A 19,002-nucleotide genomic window follows, 5' to 3' on the forward strand; every position below is an offset into this window, starting at 1 on the left:
CCCAGTGCTATTTTGGGAGGTGTTGCTGGCACTGTGTGTGTGTGCGCATGCTGCACAGTCATGCTGTGTGTGTGTGTGTGTGTGTGTGTGTGTGTGATGTGTAGGAGTAATACTCCCAGGGCCAATGCTCCAAGCCGAGATTAACAAAGCCCATAGCTGGGTGGGGGGGCACTGCCCCCCTGGAAATCATCCCCCGTGGTTTCTTACTCCAAGTTTGCTCAGGTGAGTGATCGCAGGCCTAAGGCCCACGGAGCTGTCACAGTTTCGGCGAGTGACGCATGGCGGCCGCAGGGCGCTGCAGCTCCAGAGAGGTGCGACCCTGGGAAGCGGGCGGTTGGCGAAGCAGCCAAGTGGGGACTCCGGGCTCTGTGCTGTGAGCAGCCCCTGCCCGCTGGCGCGGAGGGGAGCCGGGACCGTTCCCTCTGGCCGCAGAGCGAGGAGGACGCTGCTCCTGGGGCGCGCAGGGGCCGCCGGGAACGGGAACACTCCCCTGGAGCCCAGACCAAACCTTAGCTGCCTGTCCTGTGACTGCCATGCTACCGCAGAGTGCCGGGGGGCTCCTGGAGTGCCGGGCGCCAGGGCTGGGCGTACCGCCTCGCCCAGGGACTGCGGGCTGGGGAGCCCTGTTTCGACATGGCTTTGCTTTCCTTCACCCCACTCAATCCTCTCTGGAGTGGAGATCAAACCTCTTGTGCTGGGAGTGGGGCAGGGATGCAGCCTGAGAGCCTGGCCGAAAGACCTTTGGCCTTGTGGGGAAGGAATCCCAACCCTACAAACCCCCCATGAGGGCTGGCGACACCACCAGCTCTGACTCTCCCCCCCTCCCCCCTGGGGACGAGAAGACCCATCCCTCCCCTGCCCCAAGCAGGGCAGTAGGACTGGCCGCTCAGCAGAGCCAGAAATTCAAATCTGCCACCCACTGCCAGAGCTGTGGTGATGGCCGGGCTCACAGGAAGCCAGGTTGTCTTCCTCCCAAATTCCCCACAAGACCTGAAGCTTGGCCATCGGCACGTTGCATAGACTGCAGCTTACCTGCCCTACTTACGCTATGACACCCTCCACCAGGGCAACGCCACGCGGCCCGATGGACCCAGGCCCCTCGTAGGAGTAGACCAGGGGCTACAAATAGCTCTCAAAATGGACACGTGTCATGTCTCCTTCTCATAAAAAGACTTGACCAAGCTCCCCAGCCACTTACGAGAATGCCGATCACAGGGAGGTGAGAGACATGAAAGGTTCATCGATGCCGGCGGATCTTGGAACTCACAAAACAGCTCAACCGAAAATGGATTTTCCTCAGTCCAATATTGGCGGTGCGCTGCGTTGCTTTAGGGAGAAGTGGCCCCTGAACCCAGCCAAGGTTGGAAGATGCCGGGAAGGCCTTTTGTTTGCCTGCTCTATTGGGTGCATGCCCCGACCACGCTGGTGGAACGGGAGCTGGCACGGTTTTTATCACATCTGGATATTGCAATTGGAAAAATGCACTTTCGCGAGGCAAAGGTTTCATCAAACCGGAAAGGTGCTTAGCCCTCTTGGAGGCAATGGCTGATTGAATTGCAGCCAGGAAAAGAGACGCTACAGGTAACTGTTTGCTATGTCGACATTTCTGTGACACCCCACGGGGAGAACAAAGAACCTCAAAGAATACGCAGTTGAATCAACTGGTTGTATTTTGATTACAATGTTATTGCGTAATAAATAGATGTTGAGCAAGATTTCTTATGAAAGCTTGGACTGTTCTAAACCTGAGGGTCAGTCTAAGATCTGGCTACAAACCGTGGTAATGAATTGATGTAGTTGTGTATATAAAACTGCTCATAATTTGTGCTGCTAAGCTCCAGTAGTACAGGGAGGAGAAGGAATCAGAGACCGCAAGGGCTGGGAAGGACTGGCTCCCCAACTAGCTCCAAGTAGCATTGTACAACCTAGGAACAGACACTAAAGTTAATGGGAAAACACTGAAACAACTTGAAAGTGAAAAGAAAACCCTAATGTTGGGAAACTAAGAAAGGAGGAAATGTTAACTATGAATCACCAGGCCAAGAGGACAAAAAACCAAACCAGCCTTTTGAAAACTGGCTTTTCATCAGCACCTACAAATGTTCAATCCTCGTGCTTGAGGAGGGCTCCACAACTTGATTGCAAGAGCCAGCATGCAAAAAATGCCCTGATTGTATTATTTCAGTGTGTTCATTTGCTCGAGAACATCCCCCAATTATAAATTTGATTTTTATATTTATTTGATCACAACTTCTTTTTTCAGGTGCCACGATGGTTGCTTTGGTGTCACCCTCACAAATGGAAAGAAACGGGTAGTATTTAAAAACCTTGGCAAAAGTTCTGCAGTTTGTATTGATAGATCTTACGAACAATTCATCAGGAATTGTCATCAACTTACTTAAGTTTATTGCAGGACACGATCCAGAAGTCAAGGATGAGCGGCAAACCGTTCCGAACAATGCGAAGTACACTGCTGCTGAAATTCAGACTGATAGTGGTGATATTATGAAGATGGTTTTGAAAGACATTGTTGAAGATATTCAGAAAACCAGTTACATCAAGTTGTTCTGCTTAAAATATGACACGACAAAGGGATGCTGTGAAGAGGGTGACCAGACAGCAAATGTGAAAAATCGGGCCGGGGGTGGGGGTTAATAGGAGCCTATATAAGAAAAAGACCCAAAAATCGGGACTGGCCCTATTAAATTGGGACATCTGGTCACCCTAGCTGTGAATGTAGAAAATGTATCCACTGTTTTATGCTACTCTGTTGGTGGCAAAGTCCTTGTTGAAGTAGCCCAATTGCATGGCCTCCCTGCTGAAGCTATTACACAATTTTGAACAGGGCTGCCCAGTATTTCAACTTTTTTTTATGGAAGGGGCCCCCAGAATTGTTTTGCCCCAGGCCCCCTGAATCCTCTGGGTGGCCCTGATTTTGAAAGACCTCCATGAACTGGGTCTTGACCCTAAAAACACTTGATGTTCTTGCTTTGTTGGCGCCAACCTTATGTCAGGCAGTGTACAAAATGCCTTGATATGAGAAATTAAACAAGCAAATACCTGACCCACACTGCTTGAACCACCGATTACATCTGGGGCTGACTCCCCTGTGAGAAGAACTCAGCAGTGCCAGCTATGTTCTCAAATTGTTCGTCTCTAGCTGAATTTTTTCGCAGGCATGACGGGAGTGTGCCGTACAAAGCCAGCACCTGCAAAGCCTCACAGAAACAAGATGGCTTGGAACTAATCCCCAATAATTTGGAAGCCATTCGGAGTATTCTGTCAACCTTTGTGGATGGATCTGGCGACTGGTCCATTGAAGCAAGAGGGCTGTTGGATGTTTCAGAATCATCCAAATGCTTGTGCTGAGCTGAGCTTAAAAGAATGGTTTTGAGAGTTTGCTCCTGTGCGCAATGACCTTCGAAAGGAACGAACGCACCTTGCGAAAGGAGTTGAATTGATCACCCTTGCGCGTGAAGCACTTCAACAAACATGAGTTTTCCCTCAGCGATTTCATCCATGTTTTGACAGGTGAATGTGATGAGGCAACAGCATTAAAATGTGTCACCAAAAGGGCTAAGATTTCATAGGCGCTGAGCACTTACCAGGATGTCAAAGCATCAGTGAGCCTCAGTGGCGCCAGATGCCCCATGAACTGATTGATGAACATGGGTGTAATGTATTCTACTCCACCGGCACTCCAGACTTCTTGAGATTGGAATCTCTGTGTGCTTTGACTGACTTGCTTGGATTAGAGATGGAGCAGGTGAAAATGGAAATGTCTGTGCTTAAAGCAGGGGCGTAGCCACGGCCCACCCGCTTAGCATCCAGGCCACCCAAATCTGAGCAGGGGTGTGGTGCTGCCACGGCGACCCGGAGCATCTGACATCCAGGACGGAGCTCTGCACCCCCCCCTCCAGAAAGCTAATCGCCGGCAGCTCTGCCTTGCCATGTTCTGAGCCGCCCCATGCGTGTGCCCAGCTCAGCAGGTGAAACCTGTGTCTGGGGGCACCGGGTCTAGGGACAGGGCGTGGTGTCGGGGGAGAAGCTGAGCTGGCACCGGCTGTCATTGCCCAGCCACCCAAAATGCCCACCCAAATTTCCTCGCTCCGCCACTGACTGGAAGCACTGCTAGGGAATGACAGTGCAAAGAATATGAAGACGTTCTAGGGGTTGCCAAGGAATTAAAGGAGGCGTTCATTCATATGTAGTTCTGAAATGTCTGCAGTGGTCTTGTTTGGAGCAGCGTCTGCAAGGTGTGAGAATTCCTTTGCTTGTTTGAGAAGATTATCACACCAAAGGACAAGCACAACCCAGGACAGAGAGAAAGCTAATTCGCCTGTCATAGGAAAGTGATTTGACTTCAAAACTGACCCGGGTTGTCTTTGTGGCAGAATTCAGACACCATCGCCAGGAAGGTATCAATGTTAGTTTATGACCAGTTTGGACATTACACAACACTTTCACGTTATGCTCTCGCCTTTTAAATTTCTGACTCTGAATGTTTTGAATGCTTGAATATTCTTAGACGGAGCAAACACATAAATAGGGCTTCATTTTTTAATTGCATAAAAATAAAGTTAAAAACAAGGGTTCTGACCGACACTGCGTTTTTCACTAAGTACATATGAACTTCTGAGGGCACCCACAACTGTTCCTCTTGTCATACAGTCCGGCCCGTCCCTCGCTTAGCTGCAGGCCTGTTGGGCCCCCGCACTCCAGCGAGGTGGGTGAATGGAGTTGGCCTCCTTCCCAGCGGCCTGACACTCGGCTGCCCCGGGGAGGGGCCCATCAGAACCCAGGGATTAGCTAGGAATGCCTGGCTCTCAGTTAACAACCGCACCTGACCCTGGGAGCAGCTGGCCCCGGTGCTGCCCGAAACAGCGAGGACTCTGGCTTGGCAGTGCCCTGGGACACAGCTTACCACTGTGCGCTCTGCCCCAGGCCCAGTTGCATTCCTGACCCCCTACCAACACAGAGGCCTATGTGATTAGTGTGTGGGGGGGTTCAGTCCTCCCCTCGCAGTCACAGCTGAACCGTGGCACTGTGGGCTCAAACAGCTAACCCAGAGCAGGGGGGGCGCAGGGGCTGTCCATGCGGGGGTGCAGTAGCGGGAGCTTGGGAAAGGGGGGACAGGGCAGAGCAGCTGTTGCCGGTTTGCTTACAGCATCCGCGGAGCCCCGTCGCAATGCACCGTGGGCTTGGCCCACCGGCTGATTTCCCCACTCCCAGGATAGAAGAGCTCCGTGCCCTGCCTGAAGGCCTGGTAGCGCTGGCTGCTGGGACTCACTAAGTCAGGGCATGGTGGGTGGGTGGGGTGTCTCACCTATGCACCCCCCCTCCATGTGACTAAGCAGACAGCAGCCTGTTAGCACCTGGAAAGCAGGACCCTGATCCCCGCCCCCCCCCCCCCCCCCCGGCATCATGACCCCTGGGTGCCAAGTGCCCACAGCTGCAGTAGCCCATGGGCACAACACTGGCAAAGACGCCAATGTCTTGTGCTCCAGGGGCACGGAGAGCCACAGGGCTGCCATTGTTGCTGGCTAAGGGCTACTGCAGAGCAGTGGCTCCGGCCCCATCCACCCCACCCCCACAGCCCAGGGGCCACGGCTGTGTGTACTGACAGCCCAACAGCCACCCTAGCCGAACCAAGGCAATATGGGGCACTAGACTCAACCCACCTTGTGCCCCATAGTCCCACCTGCAGGCCACGGCCCTACCCCTCCATGGGGTGACGGCAGCTGTCAGCATTAAGATGAATGAACCAGTTTCACTCCTCTTGGCGCTGTTGTTTTAGGCTCTCTGCGGACTCAGGCAGGCAGTGGTGACACCCCCCACCCCAGCTCACATTTTCAAACTTGTTCTTTACATCCTTGAGGACTAGCAATAGATTTTCTTTCTTTTTTATTTTTTTTAAAGCCAAACTCTCAGCCCATGACTCCAGAAGCTGGAGCTGTAATCCCTGTGCCCAGTCAAGGGGTTGGAAGAGCCCCTTCTGCATGTAACACCCATTCCCCCCCAGGAGACGCCCCCCCCACTAATGTGCCTTCCCAGCCCTTTTACGGCTGCTTGACCAGGTCATACAGAGTCACGGCGACTCTGGGCTGGGGAAGGGGGCAGGAGCATGGGGGTTGGGGCAGAAGTTACACCATTACACCTAAGATCAGGGAGCCCCCCTTTGCCGAGGGAGGGGGGGATGGCCTGTCCTGATCCCAGCCTCTGCCTCGCTCGTCTCCTCTTGAGGCCACAGGTGCCCCGTCAGGCAGCAAAGCTCCGTGTGTCCCTTTGCGTCCCGGAGGCTGGACCCCGGCCCTGCGAGGCGGCCTCTAATCCCAGCCTGGCGCATAGAGCGTGGCTGACCTTTCCCCAGCCCGGGGACACCGCGTGCTTGCCCTTTGGACTGGCCAGCTGGCCGCCAGCGCCCACTCCCTGCCGCTAAAATAGACGAGCCCTCGAAGGCAATCTGGTCCTACTCCACTTCCCCACCCCCGGGGGCTCTTCACACCCCCCCACTGCTGCTGGTTCCCAGCGCAAAGCTCCAGGGAGCACCCAGCCCCCTGCTCTCGCCTGGCCTGGGTGCACGGGCAGCAAAGGGAGGAAGATGGACAGCGAGGGGTCGGGTAAACAACATAATCAGAGACTTGTTAACTGCTTCAGGGGGCCCGCTGCCAAAGCCGGGGTGTGTGTGTGCTTTGAACTAGCACAAAGATAGACGCCTCCTAAATCCCCCAGCTTGGGGGTGACACATGAGCCAACCCTGCAGCGGCAAGGCCAGGCACAGCCGCCCCTCTGCTGCCACGTGCTGGGCTGCAGGGGAAGGGGAGCGGCACCGTCTTCAGCCCCGGCTCTACTGCGTCATTCGTTAGAATCAGGGTAAGGGCCAGAGGCACTGGGCAGGGATCAGGTCCCTCCCTCCTGTGCCAGGCACTGTATGCACGCACACACACACACACCTGTCCACACAGAATACACAGTTTCAGGCCCCCTCCCGCCCATGCCAGGCACTATACATACATACACACTAGGGTGACCAGATGTCCCGATTTTATAGGGACAGTCCTGATTTTTGGGTCTTTTTCTTATATAGGCTCCTATTACCCCCCCACCCCCGTCCCGATTTTTCACATTTTCTGTCTGGTCACCCTAACCCATACACACAGTCTCAGCCCCTCCCTCCCCCCCAAATGCCAGGCACTGTACGTACACACACAAACACACACCAGGTGGCTGAAATAAACAGAGGTGGACGGCTGCAGCTCAGGGTTGCAGGGTGTGTTGCAATGCTGCACGGCTCAGGACTGCAATAGCAGGGTGGGGGGCTGGAGTCCAGGGCTGGGGGCAGGGGGTTGGCGGGGGGGGAGGGGAGGAAGACGGGTTGTGGCAGGAGTGGGGGATTGGGTTGGTGTCAGAAAAGCCACATCATTTCTCTGAACCATGCTGAGAAATTGAGGCAGAAACCTGCTACAGGGAAGTGGATGATAAAAGATTTGGGGGGCCCCTGCAAACCCTGCCTCGTTGACGTTCATTACGCTCGAATGACAGCGCCGCCCCCTCCCCCGTTCGTTCCATTGTCACCGGGGGAGTGACCTCCCTGCCCACACCCACCACCTGGCTTTGGCAGGGAACAGTCACAGCACTAGCCCGTCCAGGAAAGGGTGAACAGCAACAGCCCAACCTGCAGGGACCCGTCCCGCTGGAAGTCTCCAGCCCAGCTCCCAGTTAGCCCAGTATGAATCACTGCAGCCCAGGGCCAACGCCCGTACAAAAGCCGAATGGTTTGCAGGTGATGGAAGTGGTCTAGGGCTCCCCGCTAACCGGTTGAGTAGCATTGCTAGTAAGCAGCTGCTGTGTTCCACCCCAGAGGTGGCTGCATGGGAGTGGAGAGAGCAGGTTGGCGTGACCCCTGTGCTTAGAGCTGGCTGAGCGGGCACATCCCACCCTGTTCCATACGACGGCCACCACCGGACCCTCATTCCCAACAGGCCAGCAGCTCCCACCCCCCTTCGGGAAGGGCCTGGTGGCCCCAAGCCCAGCTGGAGAAGGGTAGGGACTGGGGAGGCCAGGCAGCGGGAGGGGAGGGGGTTCTGCAGGCAGGTAAGAGGGCAGCAGAGGGGGGCACACAGCAGATTTGGGCTGCCAACAGGCCACGGTGCCATGAGGGGGGCCGTGACCCCCTGCTCAGCACTGTGCCCCCCCACCAGCAGCAGCAGGACACGCTGGGCCAGCTCTCAGCCTAACCTGGCTGCCCCCGCGGGCAGGCCTCACTCTATCAGCTTGACCAACAGGGACTCTTCATCCATCACTGTGGCCATCTCCTCTTCCTCCTCCTCTTCCCCGCCTTGGGGTGCCGGGCTCAGCGTCACTAGCACGGCTTCCTGGCTGGGGGGCTCCTCCTCGCTGGGGGGCCCCTCCTCGGCCTCCAGGGGGTAGTAGCACCGGGCGGCGGAGAGAAAGTCATCCCCCACATCCAGGATGAGCAGCCGGTCCTGGGGAGGGGGGAGAGACAGCCAGGCTGGGATGGGGAGGGGCACAAGGTCAGGGGCAAGCAACGGGCTATGGCTAGAGGGAGGGACCCACATCCCCCTGTGGGGGGAGCAGCAATTACCCATCATCCCTGATTGCAGCTGCAAACTCTGCACCCCACGGAGGGATTGCAGACACAGGGGAGAAGGGGGCCCCGCCAGCTGCCCCCCCGCCCCACACACCAGGACGAAGAGGTATCGCTCGGGGAGGCTGCAGTGGCGGTCGAAGAGGCTGGTCTGCTCTGCCAGGGTGGTGAGGAGCTGGCGGGCCTGCAGGGGCTGGCGCAGGGAGCTGTAGGAGGCCATGGAGGTGATGTCGAGCAAGCGGTCTGCCTCGGCGCTGAACCCTGCCCAGGGGTGGGAGGAGAGGCCTTTGAGCCCACTAGCTCCACGCTCGCCCTCGCTAGAGCTGCGTGGCGCCTGTCTCTTCGAGGGGATAAGAACCTACTACTGCTACCAGGCACCAGAGGAGTTACTCCTCCAGCCCCGGGGCAGAAGCCTGTTCAGAGGGGCTGGCGTCTTTGCCCTGGGCTCGTTAACGCTCCCCCCAGATGTGGGTGAGTCTCAGAGACTCCGGCATGCAGGAGAGGCAGGGTCAGGCCTGCTCTCTGGGTCCGACGGTGCATGCTGGGCCCTGCATCCCATGAACAAGCCCCTGGGCCGCACTGCCTCCCGGCGAGAGGGCCCAGCCCAGCCCCTCAGCCCTGGCTAAGGCTGCAAAGCAGGGCCAGGCGCAGCGAGCAAAGCCTGCCGCCCGCCCCGCACCCCTCTCCGCCAGCACTGAAGCGGGCGCCGTACCCAGGACCTCTAGGATCTGCCTCCATCGGTCCTTCACCTCGCGGCGGATTTGGCGGTGGGCGCTGATGTCGAAGCTCAGGCGTCGGTAGCCCTACGGGAGAGAGACTGGGGGGGTCAGACCCCGGAAACCACAAGGCACCAGCTTCCCCCCGCTTCCCTATCCAGTCATGGCTGCCATGCACCTACACCAGTGATTGGCCCACAGCCATGCTCCCAGCCCGGCCTTGGAGACTGACTGGGAGTTTCACAACAGAGCTGCTTTGGGGACCGGGAGCAAGGACTCCTGGGTTCTATTCCTGGCTTTGGGACGGGAGTGGGGTCCAGTGGTTTGGAGGAGCGGGGGCTGGAAGGCAACTGTCCTGGATTCTAATTACAGCTCTTACTCCACTGCGCCTCAGTTTCCCCACTGACACAGTGGAGATCCGTTGTGAAGGCTCTGAGAGCCCAGGATCAGAGCAGTGCATTTCAGTGCCTGGTAGATGTGCCAGCCGGGGTGAGACCCCATCCAGCCCAGCTGGGCCTCCCATTGGTCTTACACAGCCATTCGCTCATCCCCTTCCTGTAAGAGAGTTATGTTCCAGTAGCACCCAGGAGTGCTAAGTGAGAGCAGGGCCCTGTTGTGTTGGGCGCTGCCCAAACGCCGCCAGCCCCAGCCCAGAAGAGCTCTCAGGCTAAGCAGGCAGGCTGGGAGGAGAAACTGAGGCAAGGACTTGCCAAAGGTCACAGCACCGGTCAGTGGCAGAGCCTGGCATAGCATCCTGGGGCCCCGTTCGGAGCCCTACGTCTCCAGCCCCAGGGAAGAAGAAAGCTCCCTGCGGTTCGGCATGCACAGTGGGGCCCTCCGTGAGTCCCAGGGGCCCGCGTGGGCCGGGAGCACCGACCTCCGAGCCCCGGCGTAGCCTGGCCCGTTTCTGCAGCAGGTTGTAGAGCTCGCGGTCGTCGTCCCGCTCCATGTGGGTGTCGTCCGCGGGCTCGTTCCACAGGTTGGTGGCCTGGGCCCGTTTGCGCTTCCCCAGCTGATCGAAGTACCGGAGCATCTCACTGCAACGGGAGGAGAGCGGGCGAGACAGCGCGGGGCATGCACCCAGCCTGGCACCCAGGCAGCACCAGCGCCAGACACTGCCATGCAAATGGGGCCACCTTACAAAGCAGTGGGGCAGCTTTGCCTAGGCACCTTGGGGTGGCCCTAACACAGCAGTCATGGACCCCGCCCTTCCCAAGCCCCTCACTGCAGGACTGGGGCTGGGGGAAGCCAGACGGGCGCTGAGGAGCTGCGGTTGCAGGTTGTAACAATTGCTCATCCAATATCCTCCTCCAGTGGTAGCCCAGAGCCAGTGGCTGAAGGGGAAGGGGACTCCCCCAGTCCCCCCCCCCCCTCTCCACACACACACACACACTCATGCGGCCTGGTGGAGAATGCAGGGTCCTGGCAGGTAACCAGGAAAGGGAGCTCATGCCCCCACGAGCCAGCAGGAATCTTGCCGTCACTGGCAAGGGGTGAGTTGGGCTCTAGGAACATTGACGGGGGAGAAAGATCCCAGCTCACTGGTAGCAGGCGTGGAAACGCTCCCTCTGCAAATCCCGATCCAAGTGGGTGGTTGTAGGACCTGGCTGGATAGCCCCTCTATGGGCCCATCACCCCCCACCAAAGAAGCCCCCATCATTGTAGAGGAAAGGGGAGCAAAGGAGATTTGGAAGCGGGGTTCAGAGGCGTCTGCCCTGCAGCCATGAGCGCGTCTTTCTCCATCCTTGTCTGAACGCCTGCGTGGCTGCCATGTCTTGCTTCTCCCAGCGCTCTGAGGTCCCCCGACACACGCTCGGTGCTGGGTTCACAGCGCAGAAATGCGGCTGGCCCCGCTGCGGATCAGGGTGGCTGCTGACCAGCATGTGGGGATGCTGTTCCCAGCAGCGGGCGAGAACGCCTTACCCGAGCGTGGGACGGGAGACGGGAGGAAGTGAAGCAGAATGTAATCAGCCAGAAAACCTGGGATAAAAGTTCTCTGCTCTTGTGAAAAGCAATTTGGGATTTTCAAGAGCCCCCCGCACTGGGGTTAAGGGTGGACTGTAGTTGATTCACCTGCTGTGAAGACAAAGGATTTTGCTTCACGGGGCTGCTACCATAACACTGGACACAAACACGCAATTCAGTCTGATGTAGAACAGAGGGGAAGGAACATACCGCGTGTCGTGTCCTGGCTCCGTGCCTCAGTTTCCCCACCTTTAAAAGGAGGCGAATAATGCTCTCTTTTGCATCCAATTCTACAGAGAAGAGAGTGCCTCTCACTCCGTGCAGCGCCTAGCGCAACGGGACTCCAATCTTACTCCGCTAATGACATTAATAAATACCTGAGGAGTGGATTGTTCTCTGGCTCTTCTTGTTCACAGGAGCAGCAGCAGAGTTGGTGCCAAACATCCATATTAATTCACCCCAGAGGGACAGCAGCACAAGTCTCATCAAGGGGCAGCGGACTCTCTTCTCCTGCAAAGAAATGGCTCTGAAGAAGAGGGAGTGGGAAGTTCAGTGGGTTCTAAATTTAAGAAAAATGCAAGTCATAAGCCCCGATCATGTGAGATTCCCCCCTTCACCAGGACTCACCGCCTTAAGCCAGGGGGGACACAGCCTTGCTAAGAAGGAGGCTCTTCTCTGCATCGCTTGGGGTTACTGGGCAATGAAAGCAGGTTTGTTTCCTTCCTCGCAGAAAGCAAACCCGTGGTCCGTAATGGCTGTAAATACACTCCAGGCCCGACCCAGGAACGACGACCGTGTCCAGGAAGGCTGGGGGATTAGGGTGCAAGTCAGGGATGCCGCCTCTCCCAGTACCTCTTGGGGGGAGCTGCTCAGATCCCGTGGGATCTTTAGCAGACAGGCCATTCAGTGCTTACCGGCCGAGCAAGAACTGTCTGGGGCATGGAAACTGACCTACTCCTGGAGAAATGCCCCTCCCCTGTGCGGGGTGGCAGCCTTCATCCCCTCCACCCCGAAAAGGTGGTGACCCTGCTGGAGACAAATACTGGGGCTGCGTCCCGTGGAAGCTAGGTGCCTGCCGGGGTCTGGAAGAATCCCTCGCACCCTTCTCTACCCACCCAAGCAAAGCACAGGGCAACTTTCCTCTGCCTCGATGCACCTGGGCCCCGCTCCCAACTGGAGAGGGCCTGGGCCAGGTGATCAGAATCCCGCTGGAGGCATGTGCCGTTTACTCCGCCGTCCAGCAGGAGCCCCAGGGGACAGAGAACTGCAGGATGCATTGGCCTCGGGCGCAGTCACCTTTCCCTGGCCCCGGAGTTACCCCTCTGTCGACGGGGGGGAAGGGTGGGGCCCCATCTGCAGTAGGTGGGACTTGCAAGTGTCTGTCACCCCTGCTTTGAAGGCACTTTGGTAAGCCAGGGCCAGGCAGGCGCGGCGCTCCCAGCCGGCAGGGACAGTGCAGGTGTAAGTGGACTGTTGGCCCCTTACTAAAACTCAGTGGGGGGGTTTTGGTGGCTAGCTCCCAGCACCAAGGGGAGGGGTCGATGGGAAATCAGGATCCTGAGACTGACAGTCGCCAGGAGCAATGGGGAGAGGCCAACGCTCCAGGTCAGCCTGATGGACGGGACGGGCAGATTGACAGCGTGGGGCCGAGCTAAGAAGCGAGCAGGAGCCCGAGCTGAGCGGGGAGCAGGGCCCTGCTGGCCAGGGAGCTGGAGGCAGACCGCAGCAGCACTGGGGCAGAGTGGAGCTGGAGCTGGGGCAGTCCGGAGCTGGGTGCGGGGAGCAGCTGGGCAGAGCGAGGGGGACCCTGGGCAGCTGGCCCAGCACAGGGAGACGCCCCTGGCCAAGACACCTGGCGGGCCAGACTTGGGGGGATCATAACCCTCATGAGGCGGGGGCAACGCTGGGAAGGATCCTGCCACTTAGAGCCTAAGGCATGTAGGAACCGCCAGAGCAAATGTCCGACCCGCAGCATCCCTGCAGCGTAGCCAGGGCCTGGGATGTGTGAGGGAGACTGAACTGCCCTGACATCCCAGAGACACTGGTTGCGATGTCCCCGTGCCGCAGAGCGGGGTGATGGCTTTCCCTTTAACCTTTCCCATTTTTTTTAATCGGTTGCTGTTTAATAAATGGTATTTGCTTTGAACTGTATGTAATTAACAGTGGGTCAGGGAAGCATCCAGTGCAGAGAGCCCCCCAGAGTGGGGACACCCTAGTCCCTGCCCTAAGTGACCACGACAAGGTTGGGGGTCGAGCCCCCAGGAATCCTGGGCCCAGCCTTGTTGGGGTTCCGAGGACTCTGCCACAGGGGAGAGCGGAAGGGGAGTCCTCGAGGGCAGGGAGGCCTCTGGGTAAAGGAAGTGGGAGCGAGGACTCGGATCCTTTCGCCAGCCCACGTCACCGGGGAAGTGCAGAAGCCAGGAAAGTTCCCCACAATAGCGGGACCATCCCCCGCTTACCCAGGCTCTGCGTTTTACTATAGGATTAAAGGGGCTGGCCTGGGAAAGGTCGGACGCTGCTGCTCCCCCCACCCCAGGGCTTCACACCCTTTAGGGGACGACTATTTGCAAGCTGCCTCTCGCCTTCGTCAACACCAGCCAGGCGTGGGCAGAAAGGTGCCGGAGCGTCAGTGCAGCCACGGCGAGCACACATCAAGGGCAAAGCAGGATTCACGCAAGAGAGATTCGCTGCCAAGTGCGGTTGAACTGGCTTCTTCGCCGAGTTGTCGTCTGGTTCGTTTCACAGGTTCAGGGCTTCTTAGTTCTTTGCTTTGTTTAAAAGAGCAGGATGCAAGGGGCCAAATGCGGCCTTGGTGTACGGAGGGGCAGTTCCAGAGCCTTCAGTGATCCCACAGAGACTTGACTCGTTTGGAAAAAGCAGGGGCGAATTTGATCCATCATCTTCAGCACCTCCAGCGACAGAAGCTGCCAGAATGCAAGCCAAGGTGCATGGGAGCCCTCTGTCTGTCTCCCGGCTGTTCAGATTCATAACCAACCACAGGTGTCACTGCACCGTGCCCTTGGCTACAGCAAGATCACAAGCACTTTACCCAAAGGACGGGGAATGGGTTAGAGGTGGGGAAGCCAGGCACAGGGAAAGACACTGATTTGCCCAGGGTCCCACAGCAGAGCTGGGCACAGAACTCCAGATCCCCAGTCCTCTGCGCTAGCCCCTGGCCCACACTGCCTGAAGCAGGGAACCAACCCTACAAACACGAGGCTGAAGGGCAGCCCCATCGCCTCTCATGATCACGCTTAAAGTTACTGCAGATCTAAGCACTTGCAACTTGTTTCTGTCATTATCCCAAGGCACCAGGGCTGCTTTCTAGCTGGCCAATAAACATCTTCCACGCATCCCCCCACCCCGCACTGCCCTGCACATGCTTACGCAGGACGCCCACTGGGCTACAGCGGCTTATAGGTTAGGTGGCTTTGAGAGGCCCAAATGACAACACAGCAGCGTGGGGCGTGACATTGGGCAACACGGGTCAGAGGCTCTTTTCTGTTGTAGGTTTTTATTAGACGAAGGTACAAAGGTTCCAGGGGGAAGGCAGCAGGTTATTAGAGTGACAGGCTTTCTAACCAGGCTCAAGGGGAGCCCCCGCCCACCGCAGAAGAATCACAACCCCCCTGGAACTCACCACACAGTCCCCGGGGGGGGAGTGCACGAGGTCCCCCAAAGGCGCTTCGTGGCAAGGCGATCGTTCAAAAGCCTCACGTCCCTGTGTGCGCCGCGCGGGGGGAATCGGGGTTAGGGGAGCGAGTTAACGGTGTTTTCATATGTAAAGAAGCTGAACAAACAGGATGGAGATCGGTTTCACAGGCCCCGTAGAAACCAGTGAACAAGTGGAGGTTAGTATTTCTTCTTTCTCCTCCCGCCCCCACAAGGCTGTATCATCCCCCCCTCACTTGCTCTCCCCTCTCCTTCATGCTCACAAGCATTAGTCTATCCCCAGAGCAGGGGCCTCCTGCACTTCGTTATGAAAACGGGGTCACAGCCTCAGAGGCCCAGTAGCCGTTGACTTCCTTTGACTGCCCTGCGCAGCCAAAAGGGACTTGCCAAGGTCGCTCGTTGCCAGACTGAAATGTTTCCTCAAATCGGGCGATCCTTCTCTGCGTTTAGAACCGTTCCCTCCCCAGCACCCCGCCCACAGGCGCCGCGGCTGGTACGTCAGTGAACTACGGCAATGGAACACTGCGCGGAGGCCCTTCGCCGGAGCTCGTGGGGGACACGACTTCTCCACAGGGAAAGAGCTTCGAGACCTGGAGAAGCTGTTACTTGAATAGTGTTTTACCAGGGGCGGGCTGCTTGTGGGTGCCCTTCCCCCAGGCCCAGTCACATCGGAGACCCAGATATGCCCACAGCTCGGGCTGCAGAACCGTTCTAGACCTACAGAGACGCTGCCCTGGGTATATTTCACAGCCTTTTGTGGACCACACGGGCCTAAACTGATCCACCACTGCCTGGCAATACCCTTATCAGTGTGTTCGCACATCCCAATCACTGGCAGCTGAGGAATGACAAGGGGTAGCCAAGTGCCCACAGGGTGCGAGCTACCGGCCATGCCATGTAAAGCAATGCCTGTCAGTAGAGCAGAAGCAAAGGCTGTCACATGCGACCTGATGGTGTGAGTTCCTCCATTTCCCACTTTAACCATTCGCCAGCAGCTAAATGAACAGGGATGCCTGGCCCCACCCTTCCCTCTCCTCCACAAGGCGTTTGGGTAAATACAGGAGCTCCAGATGGATAAAAGTCACACCCAATTATCAGAATATTTTAAAAAAGGACTGGAGACAAATTGGGGCAGTGGAGGGCTTAGCCAGCCAGAAACTGCCACCTCCACTGGGTCTGGTGAGGGAAAACAAAGTGATCAATGAAGGGGGTTGGCCCACGTTTAAAATCACAAAAGGCTCCATTGATTCCCATAGTGGCTCAGTTAGTTTGATCCTTGATTGGAGGGGTGAAGAGAAAGGGATCTGCGGGAGTGGGGAGGGACTGAGGCCTCTCAAGGCGTCCAGCCCCCTTTCTGCATTCCTGCAAAGGTTGCTCCAGTGTTAGTACTCTTGCCGGGATAGCCACCTCCCTGGTACGTGGTCTGGCTCAGCCCTTCCTGGGGGGAAGGAAGAGGTCTGCATTCCACGCAGGCGGCTCCGTGGCAGGCTCACTCCGGCTCCTTGGAAGTTGTTCCCTGCTCTGCGTTGCGAGAGGGTAAAGGACTGTCCCGTGGAGGGTCGGGCGCTGCTGCTCAAGGCCTGCCCGACCCCTCGCTGACCCGCTGCCGCAGGTGGAACGCAAACTCGAACATGGTAGCCGCCAGGCTCTGATGGATAAGGTAACGGGGAAGCCGACCCTATAGAACAACAACAAAACGGGAACACGGGGTTTATTTTGCTGGCAAAGATTGTACCTGGTTCCTATCCTAGGGAAAGCTGCACTACGGACCGTGTCTCAGAGGCATTGCTTGTTTTAAGTCCCACTCGAACCACCACCATGTTTGCAGCACAGGTCTCTGTGGCCGCTCGAGGTGGGTTCCACCAAGTATTAACCAGAGCATCTCAGAGCCTTTTTAAACGACCGCATCAGTGCGGTAACAGGACGGGCCCTGTCTGGCAGATTGGCGAGAATCACCGCAAAGAGGTGACAGCTCCCAACTGCTTCGGGCTGCTTTTGGGTGCCTTGTGCAGTGGGTGCTGGTCCGTGACTGCGGCTCCTAGACGCTACTGCAAAACAGATCATCAATAACAGCAATAATTCACCACGGGATCCCGCGTGGATCCCCACCAAGGCCCGGGTCAAGGGCACACTCCAAGGCCCATTTTGCCAGCCCGTCCCTGTGGGGACTGCACGGAAGGGGCTGAGCGGGTGTTTGGTGGGAGGCCGTTCCGCAGGGTACTAGGACGTATTTGCACTGCTGTACCACCCCGGTAGCCCGTCATTGACCAGGACCCTGTGGGTCCACCTGGCTGGGTAGCCAGTCTCAGACAGTGGCTAGCCCCAGATGCCTCAGGGTCAGGCAAGAGCTGGCTAATGGGCAATTCCGAATAGCTTGGCTGCTACAGAAGTTTCTTCCTCACAGGCAGCAGCTAGCCGGGGCTGAGGGCCTGTCTCACAGACCTGTGCAAACGGCCGATTTCTTTAGAGGCTGGACAAACTCCAGAGCCAGTTCCCATAAAGGAAACCCAGACACAAAGCACTGGACACAACAGCTGTTTTTTGCTGCTCTCGGCTCTATCCCCACGTTTGATAGCCCAGCAGGACGGTTGATTTTGCAAGTGCTTTTCAGTCATGTTACGAGCAACAGAACAGCCGACCGACTTCCCCTGGAGGGGGCCGGGGGAGATGGCGCAGGCCAAGCGCCCCGATGAATGAGGACTTTGTGCTTCCCTGCTGCAGCGGCGGGTTACCACGTCAACAATGGGAGTGCTCGGCAGGCTGGGCCTCGTCTCACCTCCCACCAGCCCCCCGCACCGGACCCCGGCTAGCAGCTCTTCTGTATGCTGCCCTCGTCCGAGCGGACAGCAGGGAGCGAACCCAGCAGTGCAGCCAGTAACTCCAGCTCGGAGTCACTCGCCGTGTTTAAGGCGCCTTGCCCCATGCGTGCAGACGCTAAGCGTGCGAGGGGAGGCGGTTTCCATTGCAGGTTACTGGCGGCCACGGACACAAAGGTGGGCAAGCATTGGGACAGCAAGACACCTGCATGAGGACAGTTGACTTCTGGTACCTGAGCAGTACAAAAAAGACAAACAATTCTTCTCCTGGCCAGTCTATTCTGCACCGAGAGCTCAGATTTATGGCCAAGATTTTTAGGAATCAGCAGTGATTTGGGGGGGCCAGTTCGGCACACCTGAAAGGGGCCAGATGTTCCGAAACGACTCAGCACCCACCGCTGGAAGAATCAGGCCCTGTTAACGTGTCCCAAGCTGGGTCCCCAAGATCATTTTTGAAAGCGCCCGATACACCCACGTGTCAGTCCTCAAGGGCTTTGTGGCAGGGTGTGATCCGGCTGCCTCTGGGGAACAGGCCCACGAGGAGATGGGTTTGGTTGCACCGTTTGCACCACAGGTTTGAGTTCTCCTGGGTGGGGATTAGATCTCACTGCTTGCAAATACTGGCAGAGCCGCGAGGCAGACTCTCCACCTTGTGCTCTGTGCGAGGCACACGCCGACGTGGAACCCACTTTACCTTGAGCTCCGTGTTGAGGATCCAGATGAAGGTGCAAACTTTGGGATTGTTGGCACATTTCAGTACAATGAAGCCTCCTGGCCCGTTCTCGCCCCTTGGAAAAGGAAGAGCACAAAGATTGCACAGCTGTGAGGCTCTGCAGACACCATGTCACATGCGCACACTACTGGGCGGATACACACGCATGCAGCCTGGATCCTGAACGCGCCCATGTAGCGCAAAGACACCGGTACGTTCAAATGATCCATTACTGCACTTGGGGGCACTGAGAGGCAGGATGTCGGAGCTGGAGCAGTCCTTGGGCAAACCTAACTGGGAAACAAACCGGGAAGGAGCTCGCTAGCTCTGCGGCCAGAGAGAACGCCGCATCTTCAGCTGCCATGTGAGATTCCCGCTCATCCCACACCTTCAGCTTTTATTTCCCACGGGAAGAGCTAAGAGCTAAGAGGTCCAGTGGCCTGTGGGAAGGGACTTGGTGGAGCCTAGTAGGCGTTTCCCCATCACAACACACCCTGCTACCTCCACTGGCAC

The 19,002-nt window shown here is 57.3% G+C and overlaps 2 protein-coding genes across 6 annotated transcripts in view; both read right to left on the minus strand.

The window, feature by feature from the left end:
• Window positions 1–75: 75 nt before the first annotated feature.
• Window positions 76–14,652, minus strand: LOC101932988 (melanoregulin-like). Of its 2 annotated transcripts, XM_065577528.1 has the most exons (6): window positions 11,917–14,652; window positions 11,667–11,815; window positions 10,202–10,361; window positions 9,321–9,411; window positions 8,706–8,869; window positions 76–8,486 (listed from the first exon to the last, which is right to left on the minus strand). In XM_065577528.1, the coding sequence occupies exons 2-6, from the start codon at window positions 11,735–11,737 to the stop codon at window positions 8,262–8,264; spliced, it is 711 nt and encodes a 236-aa protein (XP_065433600.1). In that variant the 5' UTR covers window positions 11,738–11,815; window positions 11,917–14,652; the 3' UTR covers window positions 76–8,261. The 2 variants fall into 2 exon arrangements, with proteins under 2 accessions (XP_065433600.1, XP_065433599.1); XM_065577527.1 differs by having other exon boundaries at window positions 11,667–14,652.
• Window positions 14,653–14,786: 134 nt separating this feature from the next.
• The window catches only part of STARD3 (StAR related lipid transfer domain containing 3), a 32,862-nt gene continuing 28,646 nt past the window's right edge, over window positions 14,787–19,002 (minus strand). For all 4 annotated transcript variants that reach the window (XM_065577525.1, XM_005301814.5, XM_065577524.1 and 1 more), the window contains 2 exons: window positions 18,472–18,565; window positions 14,787–16,639 (listed from right to left, as the gene is read on the minus strand). In XM_065577525.1, the coding sequence (XP_065433597.1) occupies window positions 16,535–16,639; window positions 18,472–18,565 (199 nt within the window). In that variant the 3' untranslated portion in view covers window positions 14,787–16,534. The remainder of the gene's footprint in view (window positions 16,640–18,471; window positions 18,566–19,002) is intronic.

This window comes from Chrysemys picta, chromosome 24 (genome assembly GCF_011386835.1).
Source record: "Chrysemys picta bellii isolate R12L10 chromosome 24, ASM1138683v2, whole genome shotgun sequence".
Lineage (NCBI taxonomy): Eukaryota > Metazoa > Chordata > Testudines > Emydidae > Chrysemys > Chrysemys picta.